Below are 19,689 nucleotides of genomic sequence, written 5' to 3'. Positions count from 1 at the left end.
TACCCTCTTTCATTGCCCCCTAACAGTCACAGGGAAATTGGGAATGGACGGCGACACGCCGTGATGCATTTCATCACGGAGCCCCTGACAGGGATACGGGATTCACTAACGCCGCCGGCCACGTTAACCGAGTCGCCAGCAGCTTGGATTCTGATGCGCGATTGTGTGTTGGCCAGCAATGTGCTTTCTCAGTTATGTATTCCCTTCAATCCCGTGTTTTTCTCCCACGGTAAAGTGAATATTAAGGTTGTTTTTTTTTTTTTTTTTTAAATCTTGAAAGAACTCATACGTTTACTCAGTATTCTTTTTACATGGGGTAGTTTTATTCATTTATTTATTGGTTTGTTTATGTTATTTAGAAAGACTAAGACTTTATATACACACACTATATATACACTAAGACTACTAATTACTAATACAATAAACAAATGCTAAAGACTATAAACAAATGTTACTATATCTACATGCAAAAGAAGGAAGGCACTTTCAAGTTAAACAAAAAGATGATATGTGAAACTCTTTACAAATTACTGTGTAATAATACTCTATGCCATCGCCTCATTAACACTATCATGCAGTGATCACCCACTTCCACACCAGCCTATCAGACTGTTACCAGCCGCGTAACCACCGTCACCTGTTCCACATTTGTTGTATTCATGAGCATGGATTTTATGCTGGCAAAATACTTTCTAGAGTCTTATCGTTTTTGTTCATCGTCTTCTTGTGTATTGACCTTAGCTTTGTATCTGCTAGTTTTAATTTTGTAGAATTTTAGATTATTGCACCGCCTCTGCGCATATTCTGAAACAATGCTGACTTTTGTGCGGGGATTTTGTTTAAGATTCAGATCTGTGAGTGGAAGCTTACTGAGCAGAGAGGAGCTCTCTGCATATGAATTTTACTCCTGCATGAGGTATACTACCAAACCATCCACCACCTGCAGATCTCAATTTATTACATATCCATCCATCCCATTACAAATATGTGATTTCTCTTTCCAAAACATCTGCACCAGTGGTATGATAGAGCTGAAATCCTCTGTGGATCTGAATTGTTAAAAGAAGGAAATTTAAATATCAGTATTAAAAATTTGTGATGAATGAAACACATACACACTCACATGTGCTGTTTGAAACAAATTTTCTGTGTGGCTGTGCAAACATTTTGAGTTTTACAGTTTATGCAGGTTGATAAAACAGCCAGAGAGAGCCGGATTAATCACAAACCCATTCACCATCGGAAGGTCTGGGGAGACCTGAACCCATGAATCTTAGTCTGCTCAAAGAGTGGGCAGGTTCCAGCACTGATTCATTCAAGTTCACTCTTCCCAAAAATGCTAACTACTGGTCTGCCATGAACGGTTCAATATCGATGCCTTAGCAGTGTGTGTGGGGGTGTGCATGTGTGTGAGACAGCATTTAGTTTAGAGACAATTAGCAGTTGTTGACAAAACTTAGCGATGCACCAGAGGACCTACACCATTAAACTGACTTAACTGTGAATTGTCACCCCTGAAGAAAACAGAATAAACAAATTTCCAAATTTTATGTTGTTACCTGATCTAACACCTGTTTTAATACATTTGGAATTAATTCATCATTCTACAAGATGCAATCTTGGTGTCATCGGGATGCGCTGATTTCTGTGAGCCTGTAATCTATAAAATAAATTTAGGTCTGCATACAATTGGTTTTTCAGAGATATTCATTATGATATAACGTTCCAGCTATGCATATGTCCTCAGAAGAACCATCCCAAAAATGAAAGTGATACTGCGCATTTTGCTCACTGGCTAGCTAGCTGCCCTGTCCCAAAATACAATAAGGTCAGGCTTGGGAGGCAGGTGGAATTAGTGGAGAAATAATTGAATCATTTACTGGTCTCTGGGATGGTACTCTGTGGACACACTTTGTATATGTACATTGTGTGCCCACAAGAGCAAGATTAACAAAATTAGAAATAGACTTACATTCCCTGAGTCTTTAAAATATAGCTACAGGTGCTGTTATAACATGTTCAGTCATTGTCTTTCAATGATTAAAGATTAATTAAATGGAAACTAATTAGTAACAAATAGAAGCTAACCATCTGAGAATAAACTGCCTTCCTACAAACAGCTGGCGTTGCCTTGACCTCTGTTACTTTTGATGGCTTCCTTGGCAGTTCCTTATAGCACAGGATAACTTCCAAATAGGCCTATCTGATTTTTACATATAAAACATTCATAGTTGTAAACAGCCATAAAGATAAATCATAAAGCGTCTATTAGATTGCATGTGTGTCATGTTTCCAATCCCAGATCAGAGACCACACCCGCCCACCCTCCAATCACAGACCTGATCACCACACACCTCCTAATCCTGCCAATCACAGATCCTGATCTCCACACATCTCCTAATCCTTCCAATCACATCCATGTTCCGCTTCACTCAAACACTGATCATCATTATACACACCTGTTCCTCATTTCTCCTTGCACTACTTAACCCCAACCCCCACCCTATCCCCAAAACTCTCTCAGTGCTTTGTAATTAAGTCTTCTCTTCTTTATGCCATCACATGCCATTTGTGGTCTGTTTGACAGCTATTTACTCCTTTCTTAGTTTGCCACATTGTTTTGCATGTTACTAATAAAACTTTATTTCATTTTGGCTCGCATCACGTTCCTGCTGCTTGCAAAATGTCACACTGTGGTTGGAAAACATGCTTTAACGGACTTGCAGTGGCTCATGCTGGCTTGCTAGAGCACTTTATAGTTACATTTGCTTGGAGAGATCAAAGATCACCACTGCAGAAAGAATGTTGGTTTAACTATCACTATAACAAACAGGATGTAAAGGTTAGAGGGTGCATGTGGTCAGGGTGAGTATTTGGACAAGTCTATCAAGAGCTGTCAAAAAAACAACCATTGCAGTCAGTAACTGAATTAGTGACTTCTCATCAAATTCTGCTCTGGAAGCCTATAGTTGATCCCTTGCCTTTCCAAAGGGGTCATCCAACAAACTGCAATGAGTACAGTAATGGAACGGCTCCTCCGACATCAAGGGTACCCCCAAGGGGACATGGTAAGCTAAGAAAGACATGTTAAGAACAGCGGATGTGGATGGAGCAAACTAATCACAAGTAAAGCCATAATGAAATAGAAAATGTGGAAGAAGTAAACAGTTAAATCTATAACAGTCACAAATTCTGCCCAGCATTAATGAAATAACCGTCAAATGTATTTATCCCCTTCCTTTGATCACTATAACTCATGAAAAACTACCGGGAGCGTTACAAAATTGGATTTCTAATCTACATCAGAGAAGGAGACAAATTGGAGATGGCTTTTGTCACAACTTGAGGCCGCTGTGAGTATTTTAATGCTGTATGGCCTTGCTAACAGTCCCTCAGTATGCCAGAGTTTCATGGATGAGATATTCCAAGATATGATTGTAAACAATAAGAAATTTATCACTGACAACATTTCAATTTATTCTCAGTTGCTTTCAGAACATCTACAACATGTCACTGCCATTTTAACCAGACTCTGACAACACAACATTTATGCTAAGGCTGAAAATTGTGAACTACATCGGACACGCTTGACCTTCTCAGGCTGTGCCACCTCTCCAGGTAACATTTCAATGGACTGTGACAAGGTTACAATTGTTGCAGACTGGAAACGTGTTACTATCAAGGAATTACAATGGTTCTTGGGATTTGCTACTTTTTTTACAGGATTTATCAGAAATGTTAGCATTTTATTTCATCTATAGCATCCCCCATAACCAATCTTCTCAAAGAGCAGAATAACAAGAAACTAAGATGGACTTCACAGGCTAGGGATGCTTTCAAGAGGTTAAAGGATGCCTTCACATCTGCCCCAGTCTTACGCCAGCCAGACCCATCTCTTCCTTTTCAAGTAGAGGTAGATGCCTCTGAACTAGTGTAGGAACAGTGCTTTCACAGAGACAAGGCTCACCACCCAAGTTTTATCCTTGTGCTTTCTTCTGAAATAAACTCCTACCGGCCGACAGGAATATCGGAAATCGTGAACTGCTGTCCGTTAAGATACCATGGTGGCACTAGCTTGAAGGGACATAACATCCTTTTTTTGTTCTTACAGACCATAAGAATCTTGAATATTTAAAGTCTGCTAAGAGGCTGACCCCTTGCCAGGCCAGAGGAGCCCTGCCCTCTTTTTTCATGCTTTCACTTCTCTGTGTCTTATACACCAGTCTGTAAGAACAAGAAAGCAGACACACGTTTATATGACAAAGAGAAAAGAACTGGCAAACCTGAAAACATTTTGCCTGAGAGCTGTTTCCTAGCTCCTATTAGATGAGGCTTTCAGCAAGAGTTAGAGGGTAGAGGGAGCCTTGTGCAATGACCCTAGCCCAACAGAATGCGCCAATATGTAAGCAATATGCACCCAGTACCCTGAGAAGTGATTTTATGAGATGCACACATACCTCACTATGTACTGGACATCCTGGTATCACATGTACAATCAAAACACTGTAGTATTGGAAGTATTGGTGGGAGTCATTGGGTGATGACATATGGGATTATGTGTAATCCACTATGGAATGCACACAGACTTGTACTCCATGCACACTCCCAACAGAGCTCCATCCCCTGCCTGTTCCTGATAGTCAACCGCCTATGTGGTACAAGAGATCCTGGACTCCCACAGGCGTGGCAGTACCTTATCGATTGGGAAGTGTATGGGCCAGCGGAACAATCATGGTTGCCTTCATGCCTTCACATATACTGGACCACTCGCTTATCTCTGACTTCCATGCTGCCCATCTGGATTCTCCCAGCCCCAGGAGCCAAGGCAGGCCAAGAGCCATTCGATCTCAGTCATCTGGAGCTGCCCATGGGGGAGGGTTCTGTCATGAATTCTGCCCAGCCCTCTAGAATTATCACCGCCAGATTCTCCCACTCCAGGGAGACTCCCAGAATAACCAGATCACCATCACACGAGTACTGATGTTCTACACCTGTTCTCTATCTAATTAATTACTCTCTCCTCATATATATATATATATCTCCCCCTGAATTCCTTCCAAAGTATTGCCATCACATGATGTATACCAAGCGTGTTTCTCTTCTGTTGGTCTTCTTGGTTATGGGTTCCTGTTTCTCCCTCAGACTACGCTTCTCTCCTAATCCCTTGGTGCCTTCAGGATTCTGCCTACCAGTTCTGGCTGTTGATTGGAAAGAATACTCTCAGCCTAGCGATTTCCCTGCTATGAAAGCTGCACCTGCCTTTGATTCTGCTGACTCTTCCCACATTGTTTAGCTGTGCCTAGTGAAGAAAAAAATCATCCGCATTTGGATTCGCAGATGTGTCCAATTGATCATTACAATATCCAAATACAAAATGAGAGATTATGAATCAAAAATGGATGAGGGGAATGCTAGAAATCAACAGATTAAAAAGAAAATCTTGGAAATGCATCAAAACTTCACACAGACTTATTGGATGTAGGCCCATAGTGAGATACTGGAAAAAATTAAAGAAAGCCAGTAAAAACAGGAGAAGCACAAGAGAACTGATAAGACTTTACAAAGGTTAGCTGTTCGTTGGTGAGTATATACACAGGTGCTAATAAGTGCTGAGGAGCTGTAGGTGTAGATGATTAGTAAGAGTTGCCAGGGTGAAGCTAGAGTAACAGCAGGCGTAGACAAAGTAGACAAAACCTATTGTAGAGTAGAGTCCCCCATGCCACATCTGTGATGATCATCTTTTAGAAAAATGTTTAACAAAGCGCATGCTAAATACACAGGCAGCTCAAAATCCTGAAACAAGAGTAAGGAAGCTGCTGCTTTGCTTCTGCTGGGGCTGTGCTGTGGCTTTGGAAAACTGAAACCCCTGCCACAACTGTCACCAATCAGCCAGATGTCCACACTGGACTGAGAAAGATGAGCACTGTGCTAACTGAGCTGAGACCGACCCACAGTGCCCACTGTGAATGAGGAGGACAACCAGAATTACAACCAGAATGAGAGTCAGTGACAGTCATGTTAAACAACTGTAGAAAAAGTTTCAGCTAATAAGATGAAATAAAGGTAAATCAGGAAACATATTCTCCCTGTGGGAATGATTTACAGGGAGATAATGCTAGTAGTTAGAAAATGCTTCATTTGTAAGATAATTTTGTCAGTACAAATCATTATTACTCAATTTGCTTATAGGAAAATGAATGGTATTCACCACTTTCAAGTATGGCATTGATGTTATATTCAACTATGTCATCACAAATATCTGCAAGGCATATAACCTAAATATAAGTATTGATGAAAATACACATTTTGCAAAATGGAATTTTAACTTTGAAGAAATCAGAAAGGGTTTGTTTTCCAAAGATTTATAGGGATTTCCACTTCTAATAAAGTCTCACTGCAGGATGTGGGGGATGTAATTTCCCTGAAGCTTCCAGATAACATATGACAACCTCTACAACCTTATCGCTGCCTGCTATGTAAGGCGAAGTAAGTGTGATTAACATGAGCGATAAAATGTGTATTATACCGCAATTGCTGTATAAATGGTCTCACTTTTGGAAGGATTTTATGAAACACATGTTTGTCTTATACAGTAGATTGTCACTGGATTGGCATAAATGACCATTCACAGGAAAAACAGAATGTTGTAGCAGTAGTGGTAACGGGCCTTGTAGGGGAATATAATAGTAGTTATTGTAATAGTCCAGGAGTTTAATTTAGCATGTATCTTTTTGAACGCCTTATTCAATTTAAGTAGGATTAAACTCATATCCCAGTAAAACTTAGAAATTGGAGTGGTATCATTTGGCCAAACCACAAACTCTTTAACGTGAAGTTCTGAGGTTGTTTGAGCTTGGAAGTTGAGAGAAGTTACATTTCTTCAGCAGCAGCACTGTTAAAGCATGAGCAGCACAAAGAAACAGTGCCTAGCCCAACAATTGTTCAAACTAAATGTTTTCCTCCTAAAGTAACTTATATTAGCTAAGTACAGAATTATTCTAGCTAGGGCTCATATATACTTGTTTTAGCTACTTTCTGTCACTGAGAGGTCTTGATGGTCAAATGCATTACAGTCAAAAATAGACTGATAATGACTTAATGCATGCTTTGGAAAGCCTTTGTACTTTTCTAATTCTATTTCTCTGCCTTATTTATTTGTTTGTATATTAATTTTTGTAATACTTTGCTTCTTTTTCTTATTTGGCTTTCAAAATTGACTGATACTTAGAATTAATTAGAATAACCAAAACCATAACTGCTCTGCAGGATGTTAACTAGACATGAAGCAATAAATAATTTGTGGGATTAGTAACAGTGTACATGTAACGCAGGACGGGGCAGGACGCACAGACTTCCTCGACGGTGCAACATGACGATTAACACATACACATGAAATACACTGCCTGGCCAAAAAAAAGGTCACCACCTGGAATTAACTAAGCAAATAGGTAAGAGCCTCTTATTGGATAATTACTGCATGATTGATTATGTTTCAGCTGGCAACAAGTTATTTAACCCTAACTGATGCAGTGAGTAGCTTCTCATTTGTTAAACAACCATGTCGAAAGAAACATCCTGTAGTCGTGGAATAGATGTTAATCTGTTTCAGAAGGGTCAAATGATTGGCATGCATCAGGCAGAGAAAACATCTAAGGAGATTGCTGAAACTACTAAAATCAGGTTAAGAACTGTCCAAGGTTATGTGGTCTGATGAGTCCAGATTTACCCTGTTGCAGAGGGATGGGCGCATCAGGGTAAGAGAGGTGTCTGAAGTGATGCACCCATCATGCCTAGTGCCTACCATACAAGCCTGTGTGGGCAGTGCTATGATCTGGGGTTGCTGCAGTTGGTCAGGTCTAGGTTCAGCAATGTTATGTGCCTAAAGAATAAGGTCAGCTGACTACCTGAATATACTGAACGACCAGGTTATTCCATCAATGGATTTTTGCTTCCCTCATGGTACGGGCATATTCCAAGATGACAATGCCAGGCTCAAATTGTCAAAGATTGTTTCAGGGAGCATGAGACATCATTTTCACACATGGATTGGCCACCACAGTGTCCAGACCTGAACCCCATTGAGAATCTTTGGGATGTGCTGGAGAAGACTTTGCACAGTGGTCCAAATCTCCCATCATCCATACAAGATCTTGGGGGGGAAAAACTAATGCAACTCTAGACAGAAATAAATGATGTAACATTGCAGAAACTTGTGGAAACGATGCCACAGGGAATCCATGCCATAATGAAAGCTAAAGGTGATCCAACAAAGGCAGTGTATATCGACAGTTACACAAAGTAACTAGCTAGTGACAATGACGAACAAGGGTGCACTCCCTGACAGGGGTTTAACTAGAGAGACAAACATGTAACATTAAACCCTGTGCAGGTGTGTACAATCCCGGGGGGTGTGGTTACAACAGTCCACGTGTGAATCCACCTTCACGCGGCGGGCCGTACCACGTGACTCGTGGGGGGAGGAGCATTCTATGACAGTGTAAGTTTTTAGAATTGAAAAATAATACGTTATGAGTTTTGTAAGAAATAAGTTTGTTAATTGTGAAATGTGTCAAATGTATTTTAAAAAGCCTGCATGGGAAAAGAATGAAACACAATGTTTCAAGTCTCATGGAAGACATGCATCGAGACTATTCACTGTCCTGGGTCCCAGATGGTGGGGCGAACTTCCATTGTCTGAACAGCAGAGTCCCTTGCCGTTTTCAAATGCAGACTGAAGACTTATCTATTCATGGAAAGTTTTTTTAAATGACCGTTGAGCAACTGAACCTCTAGCACTTATTGTCTGGTATTGTTTATTATCACACTTGTCATTGTCTGGATATAGAGCTTATGCTTATTTTGCACTTCTAGGTATTAGCATTGATTCCCGTCTTTCAGCAGAATTCTAGTTCAGTGGTATTTTGGACCCTAACCTACTGTACAGGCTAGGATATGTTTTATGAGTAGATGACGAAGCACCTTTTTAAGTCACTCTGGTTAAGAGCATCTGCTTAATACTGAAAATGTTAAAATGTATTATAAATATAAAAGAATGGGAGACTTTACTGACCAAGCTAGTGTCGTGTCCGTTGAAGCAGGAAAGAAGAGACAGGAACCAGTGCGTTACCCTGTGGCCTTTTATTAATGCAGAGCTCTGGAGATGTCACTTCACAACGCAGTGCGAGTGAGATCTAAAGCATAACTTTGCAACAGACAAACTTATAGTTTTTCTCGCCTTGTACTACCTCTGATTTTGTGTTTTTTCATCTCAGCCGTCACCTCTGTTTGACCGTCTCGTACACATGTCTTCTTGCGTAAACACACATATGCATGTCTAGGGCATTTCCTTTTATGTCTGGACATATAGTAATTATTTTATTAATTCAAGAATTAGTCCTATTTCATTCTGCGCATTATTCTCTATTAGTGTAAGCTTAGCATTCATATAATTTCTGAAACCCTACACTAGGGTTACTAAACTTTGCTAATTTGTTGAGAATAAAACCGGTTGATGGTGTGTAATTTGTACAAGTTTTTAGTATGATTGAATATAGTTAGATATTTAAAATGAATCACAACCCCCCCAAAAAATTACGGAAAGTCACAGCTTTTATTCGATGGTTATGTATTAGCCATTTAAACATTACTGTTCCACTCATAAGGCAAATGTACTACAAGTTAAACAATTAGCCAGAAACCAGAGAAGCAGGCAGAGCAGGCGCTTGGCACACACCTCCAAGAACACTCTAACTTTATGTTGGCAGCTGTTCAAAAAGATGTGGTGGCCATATGTTTGCCGGAGTAAGCACAGAAATTGCTTAGTTAAACAGCAAAAATTAGTGGTATAGAGAGGTTGATAAATAATGCATGCCAACTTAAAATGCAGGTATAAAGCAGGTGTAATTAACTGTTCTTTGAGTTCACAGACAAGATTATTCTAATCAAATCAAGAAATCACACCTTGTAAACAAGAGAACTGTCAAAAGTTTGGGGAAAAAAATTATATATAAACAGACGATTCAAGGATATTTCCATTGTTTATCTGTTTTGTATTTTATTACTTAAACAATGTCCCTTTTCATTTAATCCTTCTCAGTTGCATGTTTTTGTTTCATTCTCAGACCCAAAAGCTTCTTGCTTGAGTTTTGGCCCAAATTTGACATGAGAGACTTGCAATGCTGCATCAGCTGAGAGAGGGTTTAAATGTCTACAACTTAATGGATGTCTTGGAGACCAACCAGAAGCACTGTTGTGGTCTTTCTATCATTGGAGGTACAAATACATTTTAAGACAAGCATTTTTTTGCATATACTGGAATTCAAAAAGGTCAGATTCTATATTAGTGATGGAGGTTTCAGTGTGATGGTCTTGCTTACTTAGGAAATTAAACTGAAAGAGCAGATACATTTAAAGGCCTCAAAAACAGTTGCAAACCCTTAATATACTTTCAGATGAACAATTCTAAATGCATTATTTGAACACTATTATTTAGGCTCAAGTCATGCACCAGAAATGAGTGACAGTGGAGCTGTAAAGCAACCGTAAAGAAAATGGAGATCCTCAACTTCTTTCAGGATTTCTTGCTTTATCTTAAAGGTGTATATTTCCTTAGCATTTATAATCAAGATCTTTTAGAGTCAGTTAAAAACCATCGATTTAATACATTCATTAGTATTATACCGCATTATGTTTTGAACAAAGATGCTGAACCTGAAGACCAAGAGAGCCTGGCTGTCCCTGAGGAGACACAGTGGTTTACAGGACACTGGCAGAGGCACCTAGTGTCAGAGACGCAGCACAAGTTTAGGGTCAAGATCCGTTTTGACCTAGACTGCGTTCCAGACCGCACTGTCCGTTACCCTGTTGTGAGTGCATGCACAGACACTTTTCCTACAGCTCACTTTAACAATTCTGAAAAGTTTCAAGAGAACATGACGATTTAGATAAAATGTGGTACAGGATAGCTGAAGGTCTAACATCCTAATCTAGGGCTGTAGTCCTGTCTGCAGCTATGTTACAGTGTCCCCTAGATTAACTGAGTACATCAATTTGTGTTTGTGTTCACTTTGTTAACCAATCCTTGCTAAAAGTTCAAACTGGTCTGTAAATAACTATACATTTTATGAATATAATGAATATTCATAAATGAATAATGAATGGATAATAAATTTAAGGCAGGGCAAAATGAGTTGGCAGTTTGTCATTTAAGTGCTCTTGTAAAATGTCCATAAAAGAATTAAGTACATTTACTTGTATTAAAAATAACCTTCTTGTCCTTACAAACCGTAACTTCACTTTTTGAAAAAAAGTGGTAAAAACATCTTTTTGCAAGTCTGTTGAACAGTTTAGCTAATTAGTTTAAACACAAATGCATGAAATCGATCTAGTCCACATATTACTATGCAGAAGAACAAAATTCAAGACCCAGACGTAAATGTCACATCCATTGTTCTCTCATGGCCCACATTTGCGTGAGTTCTGTCAGGCTTCTGCTGTTAAGAGAGCTAGCCACAGATGATACCATGATTCCTGCAGCCACCTCCTCGTATTGGTTGTCAGGATTCCCAATGTCCAAAATGCCCTGTACATGATTAACATGTCATTCCAAAATGTGTCTTATAGTAAAACCTTTATCGCAGCACACAGAACCCAACCCATTAATTGGAATTCAAGCCACAGTGGTTGATTGACAATACCTCTGAATAGTCTGAGGGAATGATGGAATTTTGAATGCAGCCTATATCCAAAACTAGTCTGGAATTAAATTACGCTCGGTGTGAAGGTGGTGATTATTCCAAGCAGCAGAGAAACCTTCAAGGTCAGGTTACAGCTAGAGTAAGAGCACGTATTATACAGCAAAGTGGTATAAATACAGTAAATATAGTATGTTCCATACAACTCCACAAGACTATAAAAAAACAAACAAACAAGTATGCTCATAACCCCCCAACCAAACAGGACCCTCACACCAGAAGATACAAGATCATTTGTTTACCACATTCTCTAGATGAGTGACAAATGCTTTCCAGTCACCAGAGCAGTTGAAAAAACCCTGTTACTGACCATAATTAAGTCAAGTCTGCCATCCTCAATTTACCTCCCAAACACCAAATTTGCTGGATCAGGCGTGGGTAAATGGAGCCACTCCACAGGTGATGGAGGTGCTCTTTGCCATCGGTGAACCCCTCTGTCTTCACCACAAACTTCAAGATAAACCACATCTAATCTTTAACTGTGATGAATCAGGGTTTGGGGACAAACCACATGCTGGAGAGAAAGTTCTGCTGTATGCTGCAAGGAAGAGCATCTCACCTTTTATCATCTGTCCACATTGCCCAGCATATCCTATGCAATAGATAGGACTACACACTTCCATTATGGACAGAGAATGTTTCATGAAATCGTGTCCAATGAGGCTGTGAACTTTGCCAGGGGAAACAGCACTGAGGTGTTGTGCCTGCCAGCACACACCACACACATTTTGCAGCACCTAGAAGTGGCAGTGTTTGGTCTGCTGAAGATAGCTTTTACAATCACAGCATCTAGGATGGGCCTGGTACATGGAGACATGGTTGTTGGCACGCACCAGTTCTCCACCATCCTAAAGCATGCCTGTCAGCAAGATGTGATACCAGGGACAATCAAGGAGGGTTACAAGGGGACCAGCCTCATCTCCCTTAGCAGGGATACAATCAACTTTTCCCAGGTAAAAAAAAAAACAAGCAGACAAGCAAAACAAGCCACTGATTCACAATGTTTATCTACTTCCATGTTATCACACTGAAGATCTCAGAATGTTCGTTACCTACATAACTTTAAGGTACAGATGGTCAAGATGGTTCTGTCCAGAAGTGGTCCCATATGAGCTGCTGTAGTCCCTCCTTCTGCTAATGCCACCCCAAGTTCCAGCTCTGTCTCTCCATGTCCCACTTCTCATTGCATCCCATTCTTGTTCAGAATGGAATCATTCCAGAACTGGAAAATATATAGGTCACCTCACGGTTAGCCAGTGCGTCTCCCACTCCCTGCTAGGGCGATAACAATGAGCACACCACCCTGCTGAAAGAAAAAGAGGAGAAGAGAACAAAGGAACAGAAAAAAAGGAGAGAGAAAAATTAGAAAAAGTGAGAGGACAAGAGAAGGAAAACCTTGATACAAACCTTAGCCAGCACTGCGGGATGATGTCCCACCAGGATCCACAACAGACATCCGTGAACGGGTGCAGTGTGAACCAGCCACATAGCATTCTGCTAAAGTTAGAGCTACTGTCAGCTATACACACCTGCCCAGTAGAACCACCAATTAACCAACAAGTTCTACACTAAATTTCCACAAATCCTTCAAATCCCGTTTCAAGTCACTTTTTGTAAGTCTAGACTGCTGATAGTAGAGTTATGGATAGAATAGCCAAGCAGCCAATGCGCAGTCAATTGAGTTGTTTTGAGGTACCTGTCATCAGAGGCAGGTGTTGTTTCTGAAAGGCAATTGTCACTCATAACAAACAATAATAGCAGTTGGCGTCCACAAAATGGCACTTGCTCATACATGCATTTTCCACCCGGTGTAGCAGCCACTTCCTGCTGCCACATACCAGAGGCACTGAAGCTTGTCTCAGTCATACACACTCAACATTTAAAATTGCCCTTTAAAAAAAATAAATGGGGCTCCAAATTTATGTACGTATCTTATTTTTCGCAGTAATCACAGCGGTGTGGGTGGGGTTGCAGTGTTTTTATTGGTAGCAAATTATAAACCAACTCATGCAAGTTTTTTACAATTCTGTCAATATTGCATTACAACATTTAATAATGCAGACAATTAACAGGAAAAAAAAAAATAATAAAAAGAAATATACTTTCCGATTCATGCTGATATGCTCAAAGCCTTACCTATTGATTGATGGTGTAAAGGTGAAAATGAAATGAAATGTACTTTTTAACTTAATCGGCTGCATACGTTTGATTTCAAACAGAATTTCAAACTGAGAACCGTCACAAAAGCCAACGAACGACTTTAAAACTGTCTTAAGTTTATTGACATCCATGCATAAAGTAAGTTAACAGATAAGTATTAAAAAAGGATAATTCACATGCACAACCAGTCAGTCAATACCAACCAACAGCCCAATTGCCCCCCCCCCCCCCATATTTTAAGCTGTTTCCTCCTGTATCAGCAGTGGGGTGAAGCCGGCCACTGACTGAAGGAGGACACACCAGTCAGGCTGTACATGCCTGCTCCTATGTATGCGTCCTCGGGTGCCGCTGGATCAGGAGGGTGGGATGTAGGCAGCCACATCCTCCACCCCAGAGCTTTCACTATCTAGATACTCCAGGATGACATTGCCCCCATTGTAGAGAGGAAGGTCTGGGAGAGAGAGCAGTGACTGGAGACTGGCGTCCATTTTAAGGGCCTCGCCGGTTTCAGGATGACACAGACGCAGTTTCTGCAGTTAGACCAAGCAACCACACATAAGGGAGAGGGTATAATATGCTGAAATTAGGTCAAAAAATGTACCAGTCAAGCAACTGCATCCTAGGTACCCAACCATACTGAAGCTTTTTAGCAATCAGACTGTCAAGTATGAACTAGAGACTAAGGGTACACCTCTTAAAAGAACACAGTCCAGGAACCAATGAAGAATGATCATTTCAATGGTGTGGTTTAGGACATGTCTCATGTCTCATTCTGGAAAGCACAGATTAATTTACCATGGCCGTGAGCATGTTGTTGCTGTTCTTCAGACTAGCCTGAGATGCAGCGAAATCCACCACTTTACCCACACTCCACTTCGAGCTAAAGAACATGGGCAAAGTGGAACTGGGAGCCCCCTTTGGTAAAAACACCTGGAAATACGTCCGCTCTGTCTAGAGAGGCAAAATGGGTGTCTCTGTTAGGACCCTTATAATTCTTATGGTTGTGTATAAATGTAAACTACATTGTACTTCTTTGTGCCTCAATACTATGTACTTATGTGGGTGTAAGTACCTGGGGCAGTCCTTTGTCTCCAGATGCATGTAGCTTAAGCTTCATAAGGGCAACTTTAGCAGCTGTAGAGCTATTTTTTGCCCCTTTTCTGCCTTTAGTTTTTGGTGCATTCTTCTTGGACTCTGATTTTTTTTTTTTAAATTGAAACATTTTATCATAACGTTACAGGAAATGCAATAAACCTAGCTCTCTATCGCCCATGTGTGGTCATATGAAGTAAATACAGTCTTTTTTTTTTGGGATAAAATATGCTTGAACAAAATCCAGTACAAAATAATTTTAGGTCTAGTGCAAGAGTAAATTGTTTTAACACCAATAGGCATGCTTTTTTTCACATTAAAACACTGTTAGAAATAGCCACGCATAGCTTATTACACATCAATGTTTTGACTATTGCTTTGCAGTCCAGCTGCATCATCTATTTTTTAGACTTTGACCAAAATTGAGAACCTAATATAGTACTTGCACATACACAGACTAACATATTTTACCATAGATTTCACAGTTAAGAATCCATAAGATGGCTGGGTCTATCCTTACGACTAACCTACTATCTTTTGCACAAGTTCTTGTGTAGCTGCCATACGAGGCCTGGGTGTCTCCATCTTCTCACATTTATGATCATCCTGATGCCGGTGACTGGAGAGAGAAGGAAAGAATTATGAAGAATGGATAACAAATCTCCTTATACAGCCATGAAAACAATAGACAGCAGAAAAATACAAAAGTGCTGCATCTGACATGAAAACAGTAAAGCACAGGTTCTATGAGTTTCAAATGATTTATTTCAAGAACATATTTAGCCTAGGAAACATTCCATTGAGTGAAAGGTAGAGTACGAAAACACGGCTATGCCTATGAGACAAACAGACCTGTGAAAAGGCATACGCACGCAAGGCAGAAGTGTTTTTGACACTCTGGGCAGATAACAGGAAGCAGCTCCCTGCCTTTGCAGTTGTCAAATGTGCATGGGTATGATGTACTGGCCCCAGACCCAGAGACCTCCCTCTTTACTGAAACCTAAGGAACAGTTAGCTATCAACTGATTCAGCTGGCCTCTGAAGGCTATTACAAAAAGTGACACAGAAAGAATAGGAAACACAGATCTTTAATAAAAAGGATTAAATGCCAAGTTATGCCCATTCAAAATATTTACCTCAGGGCAGCAGTGGGAGTCTCTGCTTCTATGTTCAAGACTTTTAAAAAATAATGAAACGTCATATTTGACAGAGATTTCATATATATTTACTGAATGTTTACACTGATTAAAATGTGAACGATATGAATACGACAAAGTGTAAGTAAGTGTATATTAGAAAGCAGCTAGCTAGATATTCGTTAGTTACCATCACGTTTCTACCACTGGACTAACGCTGAATGCATCGCTCCTCACCAGAACACTCCGGAGCAACTGTCACAGACGAATGGAAGAAAGTCTGAAATAGGATATATTCATGTAAGGCTTATAAGGCTTAATCATAATTAAGTGTCCTGTAGCTAGCTAGTTTGTCAACTCAGCTACCAGCCACGGATTATTTAATTTTATTCAGGGGAAAAACACAACTAGGCATTATTTAAAGCTAGTTTGTAACGTTACTGATGCTGCAAGTTAAATTCTAGGATCGTGAGTGGTTGTATGCCTTGACAACGTGAATAATTACATTGTTTAATTTTGCTATCAATATATTTTACATTTAAAACCAAATAATCTGAAGAACCTTTTTGATTGCAGGATTCGATGTTACAATGCTTTCCAATATCAAATTCCGCCATTTTGACACACGTCACTGCCTGTTTCACAGTAAAAGTCCGCGAACGGTATAGGATATAATTTGCGTGAAAACGCTTGATAGAATAAAGTTTGCCTGAACTGTCGTGCGCTCAAATTATTTAGCTGCATGTTCAGATCACTGTTGCCCTCTCGTGATTTTAATATTCTTATCTCATCATTATGACACAAATCATACAGAAATTAATTTAGCCAAATTATTAAAGAATGCAAATGTCTCAGCTGACCTTCCTTTAGGGATAGACTAAACATTAACTTATCTATTAAACATGTCTAAACATTGCTGTTGTTGTAGAAGTTGTTGTTAAAGTTTAATCTATAATTGTAGTTTTGAACGCGTCAAAGAATTTTTTGTATTCAAATGTGATGTGGCACGTAGTGTTTTGACCTCAAGGGCTGGCTCAAGGGAGCGATTTTAAGGGACCAGCTTGGTCGTTTGAAAGAAGCGCACATTTCTGAATTGTCTCGTGAACAAGTGTTTATGAAACGGCTCCTCTAGGATGTAGCTGTAGGCGACGAGAAAATGCTGCGAAATAAAAATCCGATGTGTAGGCCAAGACTTCATAACTAAAAGACGCCTTTAGTCCTCAGAGAATAAAGCGCACATGTTCAAGATACGTTGCGTCGTAACAGCTTTAACTCCCAATTTTAGCTCATCTGAGACGTACCGGTTCATCTAAACGGTTGGCTATGTCTGATTCTCCTCGAATACGCCTCTAGCCAGGCGTACGCCCTACCAGGTGTACGTCCCAGGTGATTGTTTTGGATTTGGAAAGTGGACAGTCAGGAACTTCCACTCTTAACCCCTGTCGCTTTCACCCACTTCTACTCTAAGTATCTTAATAATCCAAAGAGGATTTCTGCAACGAGTTGCTATGAGTAAAGTTTCAAAGATGTTTAAAGGGAAGTCAAGCTCTTCCAGCAGCAAACCAAGCAGTAGTTCAAAGCATCGTTCGCGGACAGGGCCGTCCCCGCAGGAGGCCATTCACAAACTGCGGGGGACCGAGGAAATGCTCACAAAGAAGCAGGAATATCTCGAGAAGAAAATTGAACAGGAAATTGTGATTGCCAAGAAGAATGGTATTAAAAACAAAAGAGGTAGGATAATGCACATATTATTGAGGTTACGGTGTGTTTTAATAGCTGTTTAAGATGGCTATCTAAATGTTTCGCTAGTACCGGCATAACTTTAAGCACATTGATTAGTATCGGGTGTTTAACAACATAACTATTTCCACTTTGGAATAAAGAAGAAGGGGGAAAGCAATAAAACTGAGCTGTTTGACCTCTGTGAGGAACTAATTTATAAACGTACCAAAATACACATTCAAAGGTTCTTCTTTAAAAAGGCGCTGCATCACGTATTAAAAGGTGACGTAACATTTCCTCGAGGCAATGTCTTTCAAACAGGCGAAGCTTCGGCCGTGCTGGGAGCTTTTTGGCTGTCTCAGGGGATCACGATCTCACTTTTCTGGTGTCTCTTCATTTTCCTACCTTAGTCATGCCTTTCATCACTTTGTATAGGCCTGAAACAAATAATCGCGAACATAATAGCATGAAATTATTTTCAACCCCATTTCAAATGTCAACATTACCTTAACAGTAGCCTAATGTTGGTCAGTCCTGACTGAGCCAACAGCCTGGTGAATGTTAAGCAAATGCTTTAAGCTACTAGTTGAAAAAACTGGCAGTTTTTTTATTCGTTACGAGGGTACACTGGCAATGAAAAATTTTCCTGTATTGTAAATACGCTCTCAGACCCATTAAATCTGTTCTCTAACCACTGATGCCCCAAGAACTGAAATGTACCATATCATATTGGTAAAACTGGTTCAGATGAATGAGGAATATTTTGTCCAGCTGCGCTACAGGCTCTGAAAAGGAAGAAGCGATATGAACAACAGCTGACTCAGATCGATGGGACTCTGTCCACCATTGAGTTCCAGCGGGAGGCACTAGAGAATGCCAACACTAACACAGAGGTTCTGAAGAACATGGGCTATGCTGCCAAAGCTATCAAAGGGGTCCATCAGAACATGTAAGCCACCCCAAAACATATTCATATACAGTTAGGTGGATAACATTTGGTGCAGTGATTTGACACAGAAATGCCATACTTCTTGTGCATGGCAAGTAAAAATGTGAAAATATGTGACTTTATAATGTTATTTTAAGTAAAGGTTTTATATCTTTATTAATATGGACAAGCTGTACAGTTGAAGACACACAAATGGTTAACTGCAGTGAATGAATGAATAACTGTTTTGTTTTTAAATGAAATACACACTGTCATGTCATTAACTGTGAATGCGTTGCTGTCTTTTTCAGCGATCTGGATAACATTGACACACTCATGGCAGACATAACAGAGCAACAACAAATAGCTCAGGAGATCTCTGATGCTATCTCACAACCTTTTGGTGATCAGTTTGATGAGGTACCTTGTGAGCCCTGGGCTGCTTCCATAAAACTCTGTAGCTGAGAAATTCATACTGGTACTCGCTATAGCATAGCACATTTTGAATGTGTGTATGTATGTATGTATGTATGTATGTATGTATGTATGTATGTATGTGTGTGTTGTGTGTATGTGTGTGCATTAAAGTAAGTGTACATCAGCTGTGTAGGCAATGTGATTTTTCTCTCACATTTAGGATGAATTATTGGCTGAGCTGGCAGAGTTAGAGCAGGAAGAGCTAGAGGAAAGTATGAAGAATATGAGCAAACTACCCAGTGCACCGGCCTCCAAACTACCCAGCACAAGACCAAGCCAGCGCACAAGTGAGCACCTTTTCTTCTTCTCTCTTTCTGTCTGTCTGTCTGTCTGTCTGTCTGTCTGTCTGTCTCAAACTCACATGCACCTTCACTACAATAAAAAATTTGCATCTAGCTTATCAATGGCATCTTTTTTTATT

At 40.0% G+C, this 19,689-nt stretch overlaps 2 protein-coding genes across 3 annotated transcripts in view; one reads left to right on the top strand and one right to left on the bottom strand.

Annotated features, from left to right (window-relative positions):
- Nucleotides 1-13,716: 13,716 nt before the first annotated feature.
- Nucleotides 13,717-16,773, bottom strand: zfand1 (zinc finger, AN1-type domain 1). 2 transcript variants are annotated; one of them, XM_027004359.3, is made up of 8 exons: nt 16,704-16,773; nt 16,379-16,421; nt 16,142-16,181; nt 15,878-16,005; nt 15,533-15,624; nt 14,986-15,107; nt 14,709-14,864; nt 13,717-14,443 (listed from the first exon to the last, which is right to left on the bottom strand). In XM_027004359.3, exons 1-8 carry the CDS (start codon nt 16,756-16,758, stop codon nt 14,267-14,269), a joined length of 813 nt encoding a protein of 270 aa, XP_026860160.2. In that variant the 5' UTR covers nt 16,759-16,773; the 3' UTR covers nt 13,717-14,266. The 2 variants fall into 2 exon arrangements, with proteins under 2 accessions (XP_026860160.2, XP_026860161.2); XM_027004360.3 differs by lacking the exons at nt 15,878-16,005; nt 16,142-16,181.
- Nucleotides 16,774-17,260: 487 nt separating this feature from the next.
- chmp4c (charged multivesicular body protein 4C) overlaps nt 17,261-19,689 on the top strand; it is a 2,858-nt gene continuing 429 nt past the window's right edge. The window contains exons 1-4 of the mRNA XM_027004384.3: nt 17,261-17,872; nt 18,635-18,812; nt 19,103-19,211; nt 19,429-19,555. Coding sequence (XP_026860185.3) covers nt 17,650-17,872; nt 18,635-18,812; nt 19,103-19,211; nt 19,429-19,555 — 637 coding nt within the window. The 5' untranslated portion in view covers nt 17,261-17,649. The remainder of the gene's footprint in view (nt 17,873-18,634; nt 18,813-19,102; nt 19,212-19,428; nt 19,556-19,689) is intronic.

Source organism: Electrophorus electricus, chromosome 1 (genome assembly GCF_041902795.1).
Source record: "Electrophorus electricus isolate QZ-2024a chromosome 1, ASM4190279v1, whole genome shotgun sequence".
In the NCBI taxonomy this organism is placed as follows: domain Eukaryota; kingdom Metazoa; phylum Chordata; class Actinopteri; order Gymnotiformes; family Gymnotidae; genus Electrophorus; species Electrophorus electricus.
This window is presented reverse-complemented; position numbering and strand designations above follow the sequence as displayed.